This window comes from Diaphorina citri, unplaced genomic scaffold (assembly GCF_000475195.1).
Source record: "Diaphorina citri unplaced genomic scaffold, Diaci psyllid genome assembly version 1.1 scaffold3136, whole genome shotgun sequence".
NCBI lineage: Eukaryota > Metazoa > Arthropoda > Insecta > Hemiptera > Psyllidae > Diaphorina > Diaphorina citri.
Window position 1 is genome coordinate 12344 of NW_007380547.1, and position 10245 is coordinate 22588.

General features: G+C 38.3%; 1 protein-coding gene and 2 long non-coding RNA genes across 3 annotated transcripts; 2 read left to right on the forward strand and 1 right to left on the reverse strand.

Annotated features, from left to right (window-relative positions):
* Positions 1–955: 955 nt before the first annotated feature.
* On the forward strand, positions 956–2150 carry LOC103520029 (ADP-ribosylation factor 2-like; the record flags this gene model as incomplete). Its single annotated transcript, XM_017448384.2, has 2 exons — positions 956–1217; positions 1794–2150. Coding segments are annotated over 2 exons (375 nt in total), but the record flags the coding sequence as incomplete, so codon positions are not given.
* Positions 2151–2679: 529 nt separating this feature from the next.
* LOC108253776 lies at positions 2680–3668 on the reverse strand. The gene is made up of 3 exons (XR_001809815.2): positions 3603–3668; positions 2981–3314; positions 2680–2881 (listed from the first exon to the last, which is right to left on the reverse strand). It is a non-coding gene; the product is annotated as an uncharacterized LOC108253776 (long non-coding RNA).
* Positions 2740–3781, forward strand: LOC113471849. Its single transcript, XR_003394388.1, has 3 exons — positions 2740–2849; positions 2949–3051; positions 3339–3781. It is a non-coding gene; the product is annotated as an uncharacterized LOC113471849 (long non-coding RNA).
* The last annotated feature ends 6464 nt before the right edge of the window (positions 3782–10245 follow it).

Here is a 10245-nt window from a genome sequence, read left to right on the forward strand (position 1 = left end):
TGGGGTTTTTCGGGGTTTTTTTTTACCCCCCCCCCCCTCCCAGCATTCCGGGTGGGAGAGAGTTCGGAGAGGGGGAGAGATAACGTTTACGTAGGTACCTACTTCTCTCTCTCTTCATTTCCACCCACTTTATCAGCTTTCATTCACAACCTCCCCTCCCACCCCCTCCACACTCATCCCCGTGGATACCATTAGGTACACCCACACTTACTTTCTTTCTCTCTCCCTCTCTCTCTCTCCCTCCCTCTCCCTCTCTCTCCTTTAACCCCCTCCCTTACTCCCCTTTATCCTGTGACGTCACACCTACACTTTGAAGGGGCGTACAATGGCGCTCTCCTAAGAATACGGGGGCATGCTTTGGTTTTATGTTTATTTTTATTTATTTATTTATTTTCCGACTCCGCGGAGGAGGAAGAATTTTCTACGCAAATTTTGACTTTTCTATTATTATTTTTATTTATATTACCTTAGTCTCAAAGGGAAATGTGCGGGGGAAAAGAAATCGAATCCGGGAACCGGAAGCTTTTTTCTTAGGAAATAAGAAATTTTGGGTATAGGTAGGTACACCCTATGCCTTGATTATAAAATTGTGATCTTTTTCTAAGAGGAATAAAGAGGGAAAAACAACAAACAAAAGGAAGGAAATCCTATTGTTATTGGATGTACCAAAGTACCACGTTTTATCAGAATTGTACGAGAAGTTAGATTAGAGTGGAAGAGAACGGGACCTTCCAGAGATATTTTTTTTTTTTTTTAAGAGGTTTGACAGAGGGAACTGTAACTGCTATGGTCTTATCGTCCCGAAATCGAAGAGAGAAGGAAGACAGGATAGGAGAAAGCCAGCCGTTCCAAGAACGAACATTATCCCATCAGGATAAAATCCGCCCCGGGCGGGAATCGAACCCGCGGCCTAGCGCTTACGAGGCAGACGCACTACCAACTAAGCTAACTAGGCTGGCACATTCAAATTTTGATTTCAGTGTGGGATGTTGGTGGTCAGGACAAAATCCGTCCCTTGTGGCGACACTACTTCCAGAACACACAAGGCCTTATATTTGTGATTGACTCAAACGATCGGGAACGTATTGCCGAGGCAGAACAAGAGTTGCAAAGTATGCTGCGAGAAGATGAGCTCCGTGATGCAATCCTGTTGATATTTGCTAACAAACAGGATCTGCCCAATGCAATGACAGCTGCTGAGTTAACTGATAAATTAGGTAAGCAAATATTTCCACTTAAAAAAATACACAAATGAAGGATAAAACCAATGTTTGAAATTTTATCAGGCATAACAGGCAGGTTGAATGATTAAATTTTCATCAAGCAACAGGCAGCATTTCAGGCTACCTGTTGCCTGTAATCTTTTTTCCACCACACAGATTCAATGTTCAAGGTTCTTGATTGATTGTATGTGTTGGACATAAATAAAAACCTTGGAAGTTATAATGCCTACCTATACAGTAATGTTAAACTCTCAGGAAGAACTAATCTCCATTTTGTACTTTCTCTTTTCACAGGTCTTCACTCTCTCCGCAACAGACAATGGTACATTGAAATTTTATCAGGCATAACAGGCAGATTGAATGACTAAATTTTCATCAAGCAACAGGCAGCATTTCAGCTTGCCTGTTGCCTGTGATCTTTTTTCCACCTCACAGATTCAATATTCAAGGTTCTTGCTTGATTGTATGTGTTGGACATAAAAAAAACCTTAGAAGTTATCATGCCTATATACAGTGATGTTAAACTCTCAGGAAGAACTAATCTCCATTTTGTACTTTCTCTTTTCACAGGTCTTCACTCTCTCCGCAACAGACAATGGTACATCCAGTCGACATGTGCTACGCAAGGACAAGGATTGTACGAAGGTCTCGACTGGCTCAGTAATCAACTATCCAAGAAGTAAAGCACAAAATCCTCCCTATTCTCCATTTTATTCTACAACTAGGATGTTAAGGGTGACAGAAATGAGATATTACTTGTTAGGAGAAAGCAGAAGAGTTGGCTTTTTATGAAAGCTATGAGTTTCTGTGTGATATAAACTTATAAAATAGGGAACGGAGCTAAGCTAAGCCCTTTTAAAAGGAGTTTTTAGTTTTAGCCAACAGTTTAAAAGTGTTGGGTGTGGGATTGTAATCAGGATGAGTGGCTGACTACCTTCTAGGCATGTGATGATGTGAAAGAGCACCTAAAACTTGAAATATCTTCTTAAGTGTACTTTAGTAAGGGTTCTCAACAGTCTCAACTTTGTGAGAACAACCTAGTGTAGGCTAAAACTGGTTTAAAAGATCCTTCATTTCATTTGAAGGAAATAGGGAACGGAGCTAAGCTAAACCCTTTTAAAAGGAGTTTTTAGTTTTAGCTAACAGTTTAAAAGTGTTGGGTGTGGTTTGTAATCAGGATGAGTGGCTGACTATCTTCTAGGCATGTGATGATGTGAAAGAGCACCTAAAACTTGAAATATCTTCTTAAATGTACTTTATTAAGGGCTCTCAACAGTCTCAACTTTGTGAGAACAACCTAGTGTAGGCTAAAACTGGTTTAAAAGATCATTCATTTCATTTGAAGGAATGCCATTTTTCAAACTATTTTTCAATTATTATCTAATCTCCAATGAACTAGAAAAATCAAACAGATCTCAAGTTAATCAATTTAAAAAATATCCAACACTGAACACCAAAATTGACTACTGTGGGTGGTAATTGTCTGTTATATTGCTTCCCTCATAAATTAGCCATTCACAAGCCTGAGTGCTACCCCACCAAGCACTAAACTCACTACAAAAATAATTAAATCGTGACAATTTTCATGTCCCACCGAGAATTGAACCTCGACTTTCCGTGTGTTAGGTCAGCGTTATACAATTTTATGAAAAGAGAACCTAATAATTAAATTGTGACAATTTTCATGTCCCACCGAGAATTGAACCTCGACTTTCCGTGTGTTAGGTCAGCGTTATACAATTTTATGAAAAGAGAACCTATTCTAAATGAGAGAAACATATTGGGACCCCTTTCAAAAACTATCAGAGTGGGTTCAATCCCAGCCGAGGTATGGTATTATTTGAGAATTTGATCACAATAATATCTACCGGATTGTTTAACTTACTGCTGGGCTAATGGATTTTTCAGTCCTTTACCAGCAGTAAAAATAAGCACTATTATTTGACCTCTGTCAGCTTTGGTCAGCATATCCGCTAAAATGGTCAGGAAATTGACGAAAAAAATGTAGATCATTTTTTTTCCGAGTTTTAAAAACTTTTATTTTCCCTCCAACTTTTTGTCTTTTCATTTGAAAACCAAGTTTATCCAAACCTTTATTCAGCAATCCCAGCCGAGGTATGGTATTATTTGAGAATTTGATCACAATAATATCTACCTGATTGTTTAACTTACTGCTGGGCTAATGGGTTTTTCAGTCCTTTACCAGCAGTAAAAATAAGCACTATTATTTGACCTATGTCAGCTTTGGTCAGCATATCCGCTAAAATGGTCAGGAAATTGACGAAAAAAATGTAGATCATTTTTTTTTCCGAGTTTTAAAAACTTTTATTTTCCCTCCAACTTTTTGTCTTTTCATTTGAAAACCAAGTTTATCCAAACCTTTATTAAACATTGTTTTAAGAAGTTTATTTTTTCCCCCACTCTTCTATTTAGATATTATATTATATTACCTTTTATATCTTGAATTTATTTGGAATTATTTATTTACTTTTAAAAAATCGGTTGAAGTTGTTGTAATTTACTGTGTAAAATAAAACAAACTATTTGATGAAAACTCATTTTGGCGTTCTGTTTGTATGTATCTATACAGTAGGTTCAGGTAGTCCAGAAGTTTTTTCTTTTCAACAGGTTCAATAGAGGGAACATTAACTGCTAAGGTCTTATCGTCCCGAAAGCGAAGAGAGAAGGAAGACAGGATAGGAGAAAGCCAGTCATTCCGAGAACGAACGTTATCCCATCAGGATAAAATCCGCCCCGGGCGGGAATCGAACCCGTAGCCTAGCGCTTACAAGGCAGAGTCAAAGTTTTGATAGAGGGAATCGTAACGACAGAGATCGTACACAAAAATTTCACACTGAGGCTTACGTAGTTGGTGGCGCGTCTGCCTTGTAAGCGCTAGGCCGCGGGTTCGATTCCCGCCCGGGGCGGATTTTATCCTGACGGGATAAATTTCGTTCTCGGAACGGTTGGCTTTCTCCTATCCTGTCTTCCTTCTCTCTTCGATTTCGGGACGATAAGACCATAGCAGCTACAGTTCCCTCTGTCAAACCTCTTAAAAAAAAGAGGCTTACGTGTAGAAACAAACAGCTCTAATAGTTGGGATAAGCTTATACGAACAACGGAGGTCTTATCGTGCCGAAATTGAAGAGAGGGGGACAGGATAGGAGAAATTCAGCCGTTCCAAGAACGAACCTTATCTGTTTAGGATAAAGTACGCCCCGCACGGGAATCGAACCCACTCTTAGAAGGCAGGCGCCCTTCTAGTTAACCAGACAACAGGTGCTTTAACAGCACTGTATCTTTTTTTTTTCAAGAGGTTTGACAGAGGGAACTGTAACTGCTATGTCGTGTGTTTCATCCGATTTTCTTTCGAATATCCTGTAGACAATGTAATTTAAATGAGTGCGTTCTAACTACACACGACACGATTTTTTTTCCCGAACGACAAGTAGGAACGAGACTTCACATACCTAAATCATAAAAGAGAGGTGAAAATAAAGACACAGTCAAATAACAAAGTGCGCCACATAACACACAATTCCAGTGATTGAGACTATGAATTATGGTACCTACCTAAAATAATAAATACAACCCTACTCAATACTCACGTTTCTCTCCGAGCAGCTGCTCACTCACTATGGACTTGAACAGTTTGATCGTCTCCGTGTCGCCTGGGGCGTAGAACAGGATCAGGAACGGCAACCCTTCCTCCGTCAACTCTTCGGCATTCTCGAACGTTATCTCTCGCACCAGGGGGACACATTTGTCCGCGGTCCATACTTTGGTTTCGTCGTAGGCGGAGAGATTACCGCGGTATGTCTCGTGCTCCTCGAGGGGCGTGGTGACGTCGGGTCGGAACACGATGATGGGCTCCCCTGGGGGGTGCATGGACCGGACTGCCTCACTGGGAGATAGGAGGGAGAGGGGATTCAAGTAGGTTGATAGGATCTAGGATGTCACAGTTTTCCTCATTGTTCATGGCCAGTCGTCCATTCGCATCCTTGAAACACAAATTTGGAGCTTCGTATTTTTGTAGTTTTTGTTTGAAAGTCCCATAAAAAGATCTCGTATTATTTTTCTTAAAATCTTCATCCATTTGTATAAGTTGACTCTTTTCGTACAATCTCTTCACTGACCTTATAGTTTTCGCTGTTGATGATCTCTGTTGTTTGAAGATCTGATAGTCGATATCCTTTTTCGTCGAGTCTTCAATGCTCCGGGCACACCCATCCGTCTGGTATCGGGGAAAATGTACATGTGCCGGAAACTATCTATGGCGATCAGTGGTAGATCAGTGCTCCGGGCACACCCATCCGTCTGGTATCGGGGAAAATGTACATGTGCCGGAAACTATCTATGGCGATCAGTGGTAGATCAGCTTTAGATTTGCCCAGATGATGCAGAGGATGAGCGAACCTCTCTCCGTCTGCTGTCAGGAAGTTGATGTTCTCTAAAGAGAAGGGAGAAAGAAGGAATTAATTGCCGCGGGTTCGATTCCCGCCCGGGGCGGATTTTATCCTAATGGGATAATGTTCGTTCTCGGAACGGCTGGCTTTCTCCTATCCTGTCTTCCTTCTCTCTTCGATTTCGGGACGATAAGACCATAGCAGTTACAGTTCCCTCTGTCAAACCTCTTAAAAAAAAAAAAACCTACGTCAATAGTTTGAAGAGACGCCCGGCATAAATCAACACGGAACAGAGTTTTGTATAAAAAAAGGAATTAATTGTGTTATCAAGTACGTTAAACTACGATTAATCGGACTTAATCATAGTATATAAGTTCACTACAATGAACCGTAACGTAAGTTCAACCTTGGAACCAATATTTTCTGAATTATTTATGGTGAAGCTGAGAGCCTCTTTAAAATTTTTGTGGATATCACAGCATCACTAGTGACCGTCATGACTAATAATTGTGTCAAGTTATCATTGTACGTTAAACTACGATATATCGGACTTAATCGTAGTAGTTCATTACGATGAACCGTAACGTAAGTTCAACCTTGGAACCAATGATATTTTCTGAATTATTTATGGTGAAGCTGAGAGCCTCTTTAAAATTTTTGTGGATATCACAGCATCACTAGTGACCGTCATGACTAATTCACATTGATTTTCCGTTTTAAGCTGGTAATATAGCTGCTCAAATAAAGTTGCTACTCAATTGTCCTCACGAATGCACCCCCGAAATCCTAGCACAGAGCCAAAAAAAAAACTTGGACTCCGCATGTGTCATAACCCTAGCCGTTATTGGTTAGGTTTAAATTAGACATCCTATGCATTAACATTTTTTTTTTTTTTTTTAATTTAGAATTTTTGTTTTACAATATTATTTTATTCTATCATACTGTAACTTGCAAAACCCGGTATGGTAGAATAAAATAATATTGTAAAACAAAAAAGTGATGTTTTCATTTTCCCCTATTGATTTTAATTTGTTTTACCAAGTGTTGTGTAAGTATACCCTTGAAAGTTTTAACTTTTTAATATAACTTACTTATTCTTCTTCTTTTTTGATTTTTCCAAAGTTCAGATGGAGTCAGTGTTTTTTTTTTTTTTGTCAGCCTCTCAATCAGCCCTCTAGCTATGGTGATTGCTTTGGTCTGACATTTAGCTTTGGCTTCATTTTTTTTTTCAATTTATTATTATTATTATTATTTATCATTATTATTATTTTATTACAGTGACTACACCCTCACAGATATGAGGTCATAAGGTGGCATTCTGTGAGGTGAGGGCAATGACTGTTGCTGGCAAAGTCACTCCCATTCTAGAAGATGTCTGGTTTATTTGCCAGAAGATTAAAAGTTTATGCCCTTTGCACTCAACCTTTGCTATTTCTTAAGCAAGAGAAATTTCAGATTGGTATCCTTCCTGTTCAAAGTCCCAAAGCCAGACAATCCTTTTACTTACCTAATGTGCTATCAAAATTGGTTGACGTTAATTGTAGAGCCCCTGAATGAGCTAAGTTGACTAAATTTAATACCTGAAAGAGAAAAGAGAACATTCTATGAAATCAATAACCTGGTAAAATATTTGCAATTGAGAAAACAAGGACCAATTTTTGTTTATGGTGGGCATCAAACTCAGGACCTTCTGCATGGCAAGTGCATTACTACTGGGCAACTCATGCCGCTAGCCAAGTAGGCATCCCAAAATGTACTTGTTACATAGGTGCCTAACTGCCTAATCTTACCACAAAGAGTTTTCAGTTAACCCTGAGTTAAAGAAATACTGGGAAGTGTAAATCAAATGGGTGACATAAAAAAAACCCTTAACATTGTATGGATGCCTCAGTAACTTTGTGAGGGTCCATATTGAATGTAGACAGAGAAATAACTGTTACAACTCACAGGTAGGTATGTTTAAGGATTTACTTTATTGTTTCAGACATGTTTTGCCCGTGAGGGCATCATCCTTACCTATGAAGTGTAACAGTTATTTCTCTATCTACATCCCCTTGACACTGTGTTAACTCTCAGTGATAAGATCAGCCAAGAGAAGAGTATCTAATAGAGCTTTTGTTGATGAACAAAGCTTGGCTTAACAGCTCATGCATGGACTTGTAGGTACCTATTAGTTTTATACAGCTTGGCAATGAAATGGTTACGTTCACATGTCTTCAAGCTAGAAAATAGATTGTTATCCCCTTCATTTTCTAGCTCCAGCCCAGGTGTGTGTTATAAAGTTTAGCATTATTAATTAACAGTACTTTACACAGAGAGGTTTATACTAGGAAGTAGGAAGCAATTTACTAGCAGCCCCTGCTTGGTATTGTCATACTTGTGTACCTAGCCAAGATAAGCTCCCTCGGTGTTACTATGGCTTATCACTTGTGTTCCTGCATATTATGCAGGTACAGTTAGCGATAATGAGTTTCTATCACGACCTTGAAGTAATAAAACCGGAAAGAAGAGTATAGCCTACCTCACACTATAGTGAGTAGAAAAAGTTCTTCTCCACCCTTGTAACTTTTGAACTTGTGAAATTTTGTTATTATTGTCTTTTTCCTCTAATTTTCCCTGGCCTGGGTATTTTGGTATGGCTTTAGAAAGTTTAGGTACTTACTGGTTCGGATAAGGAAAGTTCTTTCTTCGGTGTACTTCGTCACTTCTTAGTGCCAATGAAGAAGAAGAAGGAGGAGAAGAAAGAGGAGAAGAAGAAAGAGGAGAAGAAGAAGAAGAAGAAAGAAGAAGAAGAAAGAAGAAGAAGAAAGAAGAAAGAAGAAGATAGAAGAAGAAAGAGGAAGAAAGAAGAAGGAGAAAGGAAAAAAATATTGATAGGTACAGTAGGCAACACTTTTTTTTACTTTCTATTACTACAGTATAGCGGAGCTATACTAGTAATGAAAGTATTGCAATCGGTCCAAATTTTCAAAATCGGGAAATGGTTGGAAATATCCGTGTTTTGACCCTGATTCAAAAAAGTGGTTTTTAGCCCATGGTCTGTACGTTACGTACGTACGTACTACAGGTTTAAATGGGAAAAAGTAGAACAAAAAAGTAGTTTTTGTCCCATGGTCTGTACGTATGTATGTACCACAGGTTTAAATGGGAAAAGGTTGTATACAAAATATCTCAAGACCGGTTTGTCTCATGGTCTGTACGTATGTATGTATGTATGTATGTACGATATTTCTGGTCAGGATCTGACTCAGATGAGAATAATCATGGAGTTGCAATCTGCACAAAAACATCTTTGATCAAGAAAGGAATAGTATCAGAACCAACCTGTATTAATGAAAGATTGATGAGCATCAACATCATGGAAAGAAATTAGTAGTTCCCAAACAACTTTTTTTTTCCAAGTGGTTCGATAGAGGAAACCGTAAAAGCGGCGGTCCTATAGTGTCGAAAACGAAGAGAGAAGAAAGACAGAATAGGAAAAAGTCAGCCGTTCCGGGAACGAACCTAATGTGTTTAGGATAAAATCCGCCCCCGGGCAGAATTTTATCCTAAAGAGATAACGTTCGTTCTCGGAACACGAGGCTTTCTCCTATCCCTCTGTTGTTACAGTTCCCTTTATCACTTGAAACTCTCTCCGTTCTTTCAACAATACCTACTTAGCAGTAGGTACTTACGTATTTTTCAAAGCAAAGATTTGCTAATCTGAGTCTGAGAACTGCTTGTATAACTTGGCCAACATGTTGTACCTATATCCTGGTGCAAGTCTAACTGTAAACTGCTATGTTTTATAGCCTACCTCACACTATAGTGAGTAGAAAAAGTTCTTCTCCACCCTTGTAACTTTTGAACTTGTGAGATTTTGTTATTATTGTCTTCGTTGTACTTCGTCACTTCATTGTACCACTAGCTAGTGCCAGTGAAGAAGAAGAAGAAGAAGAAGAAAGAAGAAACTGAAGAAGAAAAAATACTTCAGTATTCTACTTCACTACTTCAGACAATATTCTCTGATATTTTCTGCCTTGAATATTCAGTATTGAGTAGAGTTTCTGTTCTCTTTCTGCCTTGGATAAATTCAGTTTCAGTAGTGATGAAACCGTTAGCTTGTCCACACACATAGTGAATTAGATTCGCGAAGTTAATATTATCTTTCTTGGTGAAACAGATACGAGTAGAGTTTCTGTTCTCTTTCTGCCTTGGATAAATTCAGTAGTGATGAAACCGTTAGCTTGTCCACACACATAGTGAATTAGATTCGCGAAGTTAATATTATCTTTCTTGGTGAAACAGATAACAAGAAACGTGCTTCAATGTGAAAAAAAGGTGTCTATTTTTTGTTGTATTTTTTTCTCTATAGTTTTTTCTTTATTTTAATGATTCATTATATTTTTTCTCTATTTTTTCCATTTATTTATTTTTGTGTCTAGAATATGTGTCTAACTATAATTTTATAAAATAAATAAACACATAAAAAAAGAAATGAAATAGGCAAAAATAATCAATTCTTTTAAACTTAACATAGCACTTGGTAGAATAAAAAGTAAAAAAAAAATCTGGTGTGAACATCACACGACTTTCCTTATCCTATTGAATGGTGCTTATTTGGGTGTTCTGTTGTA